The sequence below is a fragment of the Oncorhynchus keta genome, chromosome 22 (assembly GCF_023373465.1).
Source record: "Oncorhynchus keta strain PuntledgeMale-10-30-2019 chromosome 22, Oket_V2, whole genome shotgun sequence".
NCBI classification, from domain to species: Eukaryota; Metazoa; Chordata; class Actinopteri; order Salmoniformes; family Salmonidae; genus Oncorhynchus; species Oncorhynchus keta.
Window position 1 is genome coordinate 21,014,285 of NC_068442.1, and position 12,392 is coordinate 21,026,676.

At 41.0% G+C, this 12,392-nt stretch overlaps 1 protein-coding gene across 2 annotated transcripts; it reads left to right on the forward strand.

The window, feature by feature from the left end:
• The first annotated feature begins 1,111 nt into the window (after nucleotides 1-1,111).
• Nucleotides 1,112-10,221, forward strand: LOC118401163 (MOB kinase activator 2). Of its 2 annotated transcripts, XM_052474885.1 has the most exons (6): nucleotides 1,112-1,268; nucleotides 1,369-1,499; nucleotides 8,225-8,376; nucleotides 8,819-8,915; nucleotides 9,010-9,134; nucleotides 9,410-10,221. In XM_052474885.1, the coding sequence occupies exons 2-6, from the start codon at nucleotides 1,426-1,428 to the stop codon at nucleotides 9,652-9,654; spliced, it is 693 nt and encodes a 230-aa protein (XP_052330845.1). In that variant the 5' UTR covers nucleotides 1,112-1,268; nucleotides 1,369-1,425; the 3' UTR covers nucleotides 9,655-10,221. The 2 variants fall into 2 exon arrangements, with proteins under 2 accessions (XP_052330845.1, XP_052330846.1); XM_052474886.1 differs by having other exon boundaries at nucleotides 1,135-1,499; nucleotides 8,225-8,370.
• Nucleotides 10,222-12,392: the final 2,171 nt, after the last annotated feature.

Below are 12,392 nucleotides of genomic sequence, written 5' to 3' on the forward strand. Positions count from 1 at the left end.
GAGTAGAGGGAGGGAGGGGATGGAGTAGAGATGGATGGGGTGGAGTAGAGATGGAGGGAGGTAGGGGTGGAGATGGTGGGAGTGGGTGGAGTAGAGATTGAGGGAGGGGTTGGAGTAGAGATGGAGGAAAGGAGGGAGGGGTGGAGTAGAGGGAGGGAGGGGGTGGAGTAGAGAGGAGGGAGTGAGGGGGTGGAGTAGAGATGGAGGAGTGGAGGAGTGGGTAGAGATAGAGGGAGGGAGGGAGGGGTTGGAGCAGAGAGGGAGGGGTTGGAGGGAGGGGGAGGGGTGGAAGTAAAGATGGAGGGAGGGAGGGGGTGGAGTAGAGATGGAGGGAGGAGGTGGAGTAGAGATGTAGCGAGGGGTGGAGTAGAGATGGAGGGAGTGGAGTGAGGGGTCGGAGTAGAGGGAGGGAGGGTGTGGAGTAGAGATGGAGGGAGGGGGGGTTGGAGTAGAGGGAGGGAGGGGATGGAGTAGAGATGGATGGGATGGAGTAGAGATGGGGGGGAGAGTGTGGAGTAGAGATGGAGTGAGGGGGTGGAGTAAAGATGGGGAGGGGTGGAGTAGAGCTGGTGGGAGGGGTGGAGTAGAGATGGATGGAGGGAGGGGTGGAGTAGAGATGGATGGAGGGAGGGGTGGAGTAGAGATGGAGGGAGGGAGGGGTGGAGTAGAGATGGAGGGAGGGATGGGGGATGTAGATATGGAGGGGTGGAGGAGGGGTTGGAGTAGAGGAGGGAGGGGATGGAGTAGGGAGAGATGGATGGGGTGGAGTAAGAGATGGAGGGAGGGGTGGAGTAGAGATTGGAGGGAGGGAGGGGGTGGAATAGAGATGGAGGAAAGGAGGGAGGGGGGTGGAGGGGTAGAGAGGGAGGGAGGGGGGGTGGAGATGGAGAGATGGAGGGAGGGGTGGAGTAGAGATGGAGGGATGGAGGAGGATTGGAGTAAAGATGGAGAGGGGGTGGAGTAGAGGAGGGGTGGAGTAGAGATGGAGATGGAGGGGGTGGGGAGGGATGGAGGGAGGAGTAGAGATGGAGATGGAGGGGGAGGAGTAGAGATGGAGATGGAGGGGGAGGAGTAGAGAGCTCTTGGCTCAGTAAATATGTTTGTGGAGAAACCTGCCTGTCCACCTCACAGAGGAGGAGTCTAGGGGCGTGGGACACAGACAAAGAACAGACACACACTAACACGAGGAGGGAGAAGAGGACTTTTCTGTACACAGTGGATTTTACACTTGTGGAATATAATTCATATTTGGAACTTTGCTGGGGGAGGTCTGTGTGTTAGTGTGTAGTATAGTGTGCCTACGTTAGTGTGTTTTGTATGAGTGACTGTGAGAGCATGTGTGAGTCTGTTATGTTGTGTGTGTAACAGCCCGGCCCCGGATGGAAAGGGTTGTCGCTGGCTACTCCGAGGTCTTAGCTCCCAGCCATGGGGGGCTGCCAGAGTCACCCCTCTGCTGCGGATACACAAATAGTACCCCAGCCCTCTGACGTCAACAAACTGTAAGTATCTCTCCACTTCCTCTCTCTCAATCTATCCATTCCCCCCCTTCCCTCTCATTGTTCTATGCTAGTTCAGATTAGACTGGGTTTGTGAGTAGGGCTGGCAGTAGGTTGAACAGTTAGTTAGAACTCAAAAGATCTGAACTGAGGTGGAGAGAGAAAATTGGGGATAGAGCGAGAGACGTAGGGACTGGGAAAAAGAGAGACGGCTGCTGGACATGGTAAACTGAGGAATGTTCTCTTTATAAGGACGTGTGTGTGTGTGTGTGTGTGTGTGTGTGTGTGTGTGTGTGTGTGTGTGGCACATATTTGTCTGATAACATCAACGGGGATATAGATTCTTTTTCTGAGGCAAAAAGCAGGAATGATGGGATTGTGGTTCAAAAAGTGTTTAAGAAGAGATGGTGTGTGTGCTTAAAACATTTCATGAATATATAGATTGCTTGTGTGGCTTTTTGAACAGAGACAGTTATGCTTGGTTTACTGTTTGCTTCGTCCACAGAGTGCAGTGAAACGTTAACACACACACACACAAACACACACACACGAGTGAGAGAGCAGGCTCACAGTGGATTCTGTTTACCTATAAACACACCACCTACTTTGTGTGTGTGTGTGTGTGTGCGTGTGCATGTGCGTGTGCGTGTGTGTGTGTGTGTGTGTGTGTGTACGTGTGTGTACAGGTGGTTGGTAGAGAGGGTAGTCTAAATAAAGGGGCAATTGTGTAGAGTAGAATAGGGAGGAAGTTTAGTTGACAGTTCCCTCAGCGTGGTAAAACCAGCCTGATCGCTGTGTTCACCGCTATTTTACTATATTGATTCCCAATGTGACCTTCCTTCTGTCTGCACCATCCCCAGATGCTGTTTAAAAGCAATTCTGAAGATTCCTACATACTTTATCCTGACCTTACCCTTTAACCCCAACCTCCCTCTGTCATCGTTCACTTGCTCTCTGTCTCTCTTTCTCTTGTGGACAAAGGCAATGCTGTTTTGCCAATAGGACACACACACCAAGGCAACCCCAGCAGGGACTGAAACTCCTCATAGAGAACAGAATGTGTCTGTTATCAGTGTAACAAGGTCACACACACACACACACACACACACACACACACACACACACACACACATTCTCAAATACACACACAGATATCAAGGTTGAAAGTATTTTCGTTGCTTTCACTTCACTGACTGTGTGTTGATATAGTCAGTGGAAAACATTGACAGTGTAGTGTAGTACAGTGGAAAACGTGGACCTGCTTTGCATGAAGTCAAATCCCTCTGGCTCCAGTCCCTGGTTTAGACTCTCTAGGACAGAGACATTGACCAATATCACAATACATTTAATGTGTCTGTGGTTATAATGCATTATAACAAAGTATTACCCCTCTTACTTTATCATCTCCTCAGCCTGCCCCTCCTCATCTCTGATTTGTTAAGCTGAACAGATGCTTCCGTAACGACCAGACACACAGCTCTTTAACCTCATTACACAGGTGCATAATTAAATCGCTTTAGCACCCATGAGCGCCGGAGATAACCAAGCGAGCATATTTACACTGAACCAAAATATAAACGCAGCATGCACCTATTTCAAAGGTTTTACTGAGTCACAGTTCATTTGAGGAAATCAGTCAATTTACATGAATTGATTAGGCCCTAATCTATGTATTTCACATGACTGGGAATACAGATCTGCATCTGTTGGTCACAGATACAGTGCCTTGCGAAAGTATTCGGCCCCCTTGAACTTTGCGACCTTTTTCCACATTTCAGGCTTCAAACATAAAGATATAAAACTGTATTTTTTTGTGAAGAATCAACAACAAGTGGGACACAATCATGAAGTGGAACGACATTTATTGGATATTTCAAACTTTTTAAACTTTTTAAAATCAAAAGCTGAAATATTGGGCGTGCAAAATTATTCAGCCCCTTTACTTTCAGTGCAGCAAACTCTCTCCAGAAGTTCAGTGAGGATCTCTGAATGATCCAATGTTGACCTAAATGACTAATGATGATAAATACAATCCACCTGTGTGTAATCAAGTCTCCGTATAAATGCACTTGCACTGTGATAGTCTCAGAGGTCCGTTAAAAGTGCAGAGAGCATCATGAAGAACAAGGAACACACCAGGCATGTCCGAGATACTGTTGTGAAGAAGTTTAAAGCTGGATTTGGATACAAAAAGATTTCCCAAGCTTTAAACATCCCAAGGAGCACTGTGCAAGCGATAATATTGAAATGGAAGGAGTATCAGACCACTGCAAATCTACCAAGACCTGGCCGTCCCTCTAAACTTTCAGCTCATACAAGGAGAAGACTGATCAGAGATGCAGCCAAGAGGCCCATGATCACTCTGGATGAACTGCAGAGATCTACAGCTGAGGTGGGAGACTCTGTCCATAGGACAACAATCAGTCGTATATTGCACAAATCTGGCCTTTATGGAAGAGTGGCAAGAAGAAAGCCATTTCTTAAAGATATCCATAAAAAGTGTTGTTTAAAGTTTGCCACAAGCCACCTGGGAGACACACCAGGCGTAAAAGCAACACAGCTCATCACCCTGAACACACCATCCCCACTGTCAAACATGGTGGTTGCAGCATCATGGTTTGGGCCTGCTTTTCTTCAGCAGGGACAGGGAAGATGGTTAAAATTGATGGGAAGATGGATGGAGCCAAATACAGCACCATTCTGGAAGAAAACCTGATGGAGTCTGCAAAGGACCTGAGACTGGGACAGAGATTTGTCTTCCAACAAGACAATGATCCAAAACATAAAGCAAAATCTACAATGGAATGGTTCAAAAATAAACATATCCAGGTGTTAGAATGGCCAAGTCAAAGTCCAGACCTGAATCCAATCGAGAATCTGTGGAAAGAACTGAAAACTGCTGTTCACAAATGCTCTCCATCCAACCTCACTGAGCTCGAGCTGTTTTGCAAGGAGGAATGGGAAAAAAATTCAGTCTCTCAATGTGCAAAACAGATAGAGACATACCCCAAGCGACTTACAGCTGTAATCGCAGCAAAAGGTGGCGCTACAAAGTATTAACTTAAGGGGGCTGAATAATTTTGCACGCCCAATTATTCAGTTTTTGATTTGTTAAAAAAGTTTGAAATATCCAATAACGATTGATTGTGTCCCACTTGTTGTTGATTCTTCACAAAAAAATACAGTTGTATATCTTTATGTTTGAAGCCTGAAATGTGGCAAAAGGTCGCAAAGTTCAAGGGGGCCGAATACTTTCGCAAGGCACTGTATCTTTAAAAAAAAGGTATGGGTGTGGATCAGAAACCCAGTCAGTATCTGCCTCATGCAGCGCGACACATCTCCTTCGCATAGAGTTGATCAGGCTTGTGGAATGTTGGACTGGATATTGGCAGGAACACACTGTCATATACGTTGATCCAGAGCATCCTAAACATGCTCAATGGGTGACATGTCTGAACTGGGGCATTTTCAGCTTCCAGGAATTGTGTCCAGATCCTTGCGACATGAGGCAGTGTATTATGCTGAAACATGAGGTGATGGCGGCAGATGAATGGCACGACAATGGGCCTCAGGATCTCATCACGGTATCTCTGTACATTGAAATTGCTATCAATAAAATACAATTGTGTTCGTTGTCCGTAGCTTATGCCTGTCCATACCATAACACCCCCGCCACCATGGGGCACTGTTCACAATGTTGACATCAGCAGACTGCTCGCCTACATAACGCCATGACGTCTGCCATCTGCCCGGTGCAGTTGAAACCGGGATTCATCCGTGAAAGAGCACACTTCTCCAGCATGCCAGTGGCCATCGAAGGTGAGCATTTAACCTAAACTAGCAGTGTAATTAAAAGTATCATTTAAATCTTTAGTGAAAGTAAAGGAAGTTATTTAAAAACCTTCAAATAAACAATAATTTCCATTCTCTGAAGTCGGTTATGATGCCGAACTGCAATCGGCTCAAAAGCCTGGTGAGGACGACAAGCACGCAAATGAGATTCCCTGAGACGTTTTCTGACAGTTTGTACAGAAATTCTTCGGTTGTGCAAACCAACAGATTCATCAGCTGTCTGGGTGACAGCTCTCAGATGATCCCGAAGTGGGGAAAGTCAGATGTGAAAGTCCTGGGCTGGCGTGGTTACACGTGGTCTGCAGTTGTGAGGCCGGTTGGACATACTGCCAAATTCTCTAAAAGGACGTTGGAGGTGGCTTATGGTAGAGAAATCAACATTAAATTGTCTGCCAACAGTTCTGGTGGACATTCCTGCAGTCAGCATGCCAATTGCACCCTCCCTCAAAACTTGAGACATCTATGGGCATTGTGTTGTGATAAAACTACACATTTTAGAGTGGCCTTGTATTGTCCCCAGCACAAGGTGCATCTGTTTAATCAGTTTCTTAATATGCCACACCTGTCAGGTGGATGGATTATTAAGGAAAAGGAGAAAAGCTCACTAACGGGTGTAAACAAATTAGTGCACAACATTTGAGAGAAATAAGGTTTTTGTGTGTATGGAACCTTTCTGGGATCTTCTATTTCAGCTCATAAAACATGGGACCAACACTTTACATGCGTTTATATTTTTGGTCACTGTAGGTACATGGAAGTTGTGACAGAGAACGTTTTTGGTTTCCCACTGGTCTGGTAACGAATCTTCCTGACCGGTAAAACAATGTTTTTTTTTTAACTTTTTAAGAATGGGAGTGAAAATGTTGCTTGTTCTGGGAGTACATTTTTTAGTTTGCTGGGAGGTTCTGAGATTGTTTTATGAACATTCTGAGAATGGAAATGATTGGTTATTTTAACGTTTTTAAATTACTTTTAATAACACTGCTAGCTCAGGTTAACTGTTTTGAACACAGATAGGAGGACATTGAAATTAATTTGCTTAGGCATTTTATTGTGGCACGGTGTCAGTGAGATTCGCACTTATGATCTTCTATTCTCTATCCTTTGAACTAGTCCACTGCACCACCGGGATGGCGCTAGTGTGTTTATTTAATATTTTTATATTCATTCAAAGCTTTCTTTATTCATTTTAGTCTATTAAAACAGACCCCATTTCAAAGTGCGGCCAATACACCTGAACAAGATAGAGAATAGACAAAGTTTTGTTGACGCTGAGAACGGAATGTATATATTTTTTAATAATGTTCTATAGAACATTCTTTGAACGTTACTAATGTTTTGTGGGTTTTATGTAACAATAACAAATAGAACTATGAGGAAACCTGTAGGAAACGTTATGCTGAAGTACTGAAATTCCCACAGAGAAAGTTGTTTCTTAATGTTCTCTGAACTATTGGAGAACATTCCCCAATGTCAAACCAGTTGGAGAACGTTCCTTGAACATTACCAAAATTGACAGATCTAACCATCTTTAAACTTTAAGCTTAAAGTAATGAAATAACCACAAAAATAATGATTTTTTTGTCAAATTCCTTAAATGTGCTGAGAATGTTCCCAACCAAGTGATTATCCTGCACCATTCCCAGAACGTTGTGGGAAGGTTGTATGCAAAATAACCATAGGATAACCATGCTCTCACCAAGCTCTAAGAAAGATTGTACTACAACATGCATGAATATATACCGAATGTGTATTTCAGTATGTATATATTCACACTCACTGACACACACTGGCTGAGATAGAATATGCCCAAAGTTCTATATGATATATCTCACCTCAAAACCTCCAGTTTACAGTGTGGACTCCCTTGTCCTCCAGAGAGCAGCTGTACTCCTAAATCCTGCAGTTCATTGTTACTCAGATCCAGCTCTATCAGGTGTGAGAGATTTGACCTCAGAGCCGAAGCCAGAGAAGCAAAGCCTTCCGCTGTGACTTCATAACTCTCAGCCTGCAATGGGAGAAAAATATTTCCATCTCAGCTCTACATGAAGGATCAATTTATATTTTATAACAAATGAGTGGCAAATAATGGCATATTTGAGCGATGTCATTACTTCAGTGTCTTCGGTTTACAGTGTGGATTCCCCAGTTGAGCAGAGAGCAGCTCCAGTCCTGCATCCTGCGGTTTAGTATCACTCAGGTCCAGCTCTCTCCTAGATTAGAGGAGTTTGAGAGGAGAACTGAAGCCAACACATCACAGCATTTCTCTGTGAGATTACACCCTTTCTGCCTGACTAAGGAACAAAGAAGTGACAGAATGGGGTCAAAAATCTATTATTACCAATGAAATGGGAGAGTGCAACCAAATATGAATCATATAAATCGTATAGCTTGGTCACTCCTAAATATTGTGGATTTTTCTGAAACAGTTAATTGTATTAACAAATGAGTTAATACATACTGTAAGGTAGTGTGTACACGTATTACTTTGAAATGATTAGCAGGGCACCAGTCTAGTTATTGGACCAACTGGCTTTCTAAGAAGACCTGATTTATGAGTTATTTTAGTAATAACTCTATAAGACTACAATTAGAATAATATAGTGGTAAATATATTAACCTGAAGGTATGAATTAGTTGAGAGTCAATTGGAGTTATTTTCCAGAATAACAAGACAAACACAATTGGTTTTCAGAATGTTATGTGCTACCTGGGAAGAGACTGCAGCAACAGCTGTGTGTGTGAGCATATAGTAAACCATATAGTCCAGACTGCAAACGATGTAATCTGATGACTGCAGCTGGAGCAGTGAAACATGGACACTTAAATACTGACAGACACACTCACACTTTAACTGTGTGTGTTGTATTGTTTAGGGGAGATAATAACAACGAGCTGGTGTTGGAGGAGCGTCCCTATCTGCAGCAGCAGTATGTCTCTGAGAGGATCACACACACCGATATAACCGCCCTCACCGCCCTGCCACCCGGACTGGACCAGGCTGAGTGGCTCGCCAGCAACAGTCAGTGTATATATATATATATATATATATATATACATATATATATATATATATATACACATATATATACATATATACATACATACATACACACACACACACACACACACACACACACACACACACACACACACACACACACACACACACACACACACACACACACACACACACACACACACACACACACACACACACACACACACACAAATTGGGAATTCAGAAATGGGAGCCCTATTTGGGAGTGTTAGGGTTAAGCCAGGGTTAAACATAAAGTGAGTTAGGGTTATGCCAAGATTAGAGTTGTGGTTAGGGTTGAACCAGGATGTGGACATGAAGATACGGTTACTTTAGGGTTATGCCAAAAGAGTTAGGGTTCATTTTGTATATCCCTAATCCCAATATTGCATTACTATAACCTAAACTGTTTCTCTCTCCCCCTCTCCAGCGGTAGCCTTCTTTAAGCATATTAACCTGTTCTCCAGTACCCTTTCTGAGTTATGTACTCCTACCACCTGTCCTACAGCCTGCGGACCAAATAACATGTAAGTCACACTCAAACACACACACAGGTACGTACGTTAATATTCACACTCATGCAGACATACACTTCTGCTCCCTCAATGTGCCTGTGTGTAGAGTGTATACATGGACAGACGATCAGGGGAAGAAGTTGAGGTGTTCCGCTCCTCTCTACTTTGACTATACCATGTCCTACATCCAAGACCTACTGACAGATGAAGACGTCTTCCCCACCAGAGCAGGTACGTACGTACGTACGTACGCACGCACACACGCATACACACACGCACAGTATAATAAATGAAGTGCTGCAGACATTCACTGCCCTACTGATCATCAACCAATGACTACAACATAACAAACCAACTGATCTATCAGTCAATAAAATACTCAACCCTTCTCCCCTTTCATTCCCACTCCCCCACTACCTTACACATCATCCTCTGCCTCCTCACTATTTCCCTTCCCTGTCTTATCCCCAACACCTCTCTACATCCTATCCATCTCATTTCACCAGGGTCAGTGTTCCCAGCAGGCTTTGTTTTCTTGGTCAAGAAGGTGTTTCTGCTGTTGTTCCGTGTTCTGGCTCATATCTACTGGAGTCACTACAGAGAGGCCCTGGTTCTGGGACTACACCCCCACCTCAACACGTTGTTCATACACCTCACACACTTCAGCCTTCAACACGACCTGCTGGAAGCAGAACACACACAACCTCTACAGGACCTGATCATTGCTCTGGGACAGTACAGCCTCACCTGACACACACACAAATGTAACTTCCCAGATGTACACGCACGCACGCACGCATGTATGTACACATACACACAGCTTCAATGAATTTAGAGAGACAGACTCAGCGACTCTGTTGTATAAACTGTGAGATAACCTTTTAATGCAGTGGGTTAAATCAGGGTCACTTGGTAGTCTTAAGAACATTTACTTTGAAACAAAAGTATACAACTCACACATGGGCTTAAAAAAAAGAAGACACCTGTACCATGTCAGATATAGAGTTGAAATGTATTACATTTTGAATTTACATCCCAATAGACTTTATATACTGTACATCACAGAAGACTGAAATATAACAAAATTGTTTGACATAGATTTTCTGCATTTAAAACAAAATCATGTTTATTAATAATAAAACCAACGAGGCCACTAGGTTGTTTGACTGCAGGAAAGGGTTATGTAAGAAGAGGATGTGTATTGCTCTTTATGCTTTTGCATGTGATATGTATAATAGATAATATATGTTATGAAGATGATGTTCTTGTATGTTATTAAACTGAGGTCGTATGATTTTCTACGGTCATGTATACTGTAGGTCAACTATTATGCTCTCCTTCAAATCAAATTTTATTAGTCACTTGCACCGAATACAACCTTACAGTGAAATGCTTACTTATGAACCCCTAACTAACAATGCAGTTTAAAAAAATATTGAAAAAAATGGAAAAGAATAAGAAATAAAATTAACAAGTAATTAAAGAGCAGCAGTAAAATAACAATAGTGAGACTTAATACAGGAAACTACACACAAGTTATGTTCCAGGTTAATACAGTAGGTACAGTCACAGAAAGCACAGTTTCCCTTAAATGTTGCTGAGAATGTCTTCTTTCAGATGCTCTTTTCCCTGGGTGAATAGCCCCAACCTTTCAATAGAGCCAAATGTTTGATGCATGTCAAAGTCATAAACCCGTCAGATCGTCCGTGATCCAACGTTTTAAGTCAACATTTGTCAAAACTCAGTTTTAGCTGAAATTCAGATCAGTGTTGCTCAGCCTCTGAACATCATAAGGAAATCATTTTCATATCTATGTGGTCGGCGTGGTTGCACCATTCCTGTGCAGCTTGTTTCTAGGACACTCCAGTCAAAAGTTATATAGACTAAGGTCAAGGTCAAATTGTGGGTGTCAAATTGACCCAGAACATCATGGATGTCACTTTTCTTGTACTATGTAGTGATTTCTTTTATTTATTTTTATTATGTGTTTTACAGAAAGTTCAATAGTCAAATTGCAGGTCAATTTTACTCCAGATCAGTGTTGTTCAGCGTCTGAGTATCATAGGGATATCATTCCTGTGCAGAAAGCTTATTTCTAGGACACACCGTTCCAAAGTTATATAGACTAAGGTCAAATTGCGGGTCAAATTGACCCAGAACATCACTTTTCTTGTACCGTGTAGTGATTTATTTTATTATGTGTTTTACAAGTTTGAGACCAGTAGCTAAGAGAGTATATGAAGGGTCATGGTGAAAAAATTAAGTAAAACTGTAGGCCTATTTTAGTGATAAAAAAGTTAAATTGAACATAAGGGAAGAGATGTTAACTTTAAAATTTATATGAACATACATCTTTAAAAGTTATATGAACATACATCTTTAAAAGTTATATGAACATACATCTTTAAAAGTTATATGAACATACACGTCTTTAAAAGTTATATGAACATACATCTTTAAAAGTTATATGAACATACACGTCTTTAAAAGTTATATGAACATACATCTTTAAAAGTTACATGAACATACATCTTTAAAAGGTACATGAACATACATCTTTAAAAGTTAGATGAACATACATCTTTAAAATTATATGAACATACATCTTTAAAAGTTATATGAACATACATCTTTAAAAGTTATATGAACATACATCTTTAAAAGTTATATGAACATACATCTTTAAAAGTTATATGAACATACATCTTTAAAAGTTATTTATAACGTCTTTAAAAATATGAACATACATCTTTAAAAGTTATATGAACATACATCTTTAAAAGTTATATGAACATACATCTTTAAAAGTTATATGAACATACATCTTTAAAAGTTATATGAACATACATCTTTAAAAGTTATATGAACATACATCTTTAAAAGTTATATGAACATACATCTTTAAAAGTTATATGAACATACATCTTTAAAAGTTATATGAACATACATCTTTAAAAGTTATATGAACATACATCTTTAAAAGGTACATGAACATACATCTTTAAAAGTTATATGAACATACACGTCTTTAAAAGTTATATGAACATACATCTTTAAAAGTTAGATGAACATACGTCTTTAAAAGTTATATGAACATACATCTTTAAAAGTTAGATGAACATACACGTCTTTAAAAGTTATATGAACATACACGTCTTTAAAAGTTATATGAACATACATCTTTAAAAGTTAGATGAACATACACGTCTTTAAAAGTTATATGAACATACATCTTTAAAAGTTATATGAACATACATCTTTAAAATTACATGAACATACATCTTTAAAAGTTATATGAACATACATCTTTAAAAGTTATATGAACATACATCTTTAAAATTACATGAACATACATCTTTAAAAGTTATATGAACATACATCTTTAAAAGTTATATGAACATACATCTTTAAAAGTTATATGAACATACATCTTTAAAAGTTATATGAACATACACGTCTTTAAAAGTTAGCTCAGTTGGTAGAGCATGG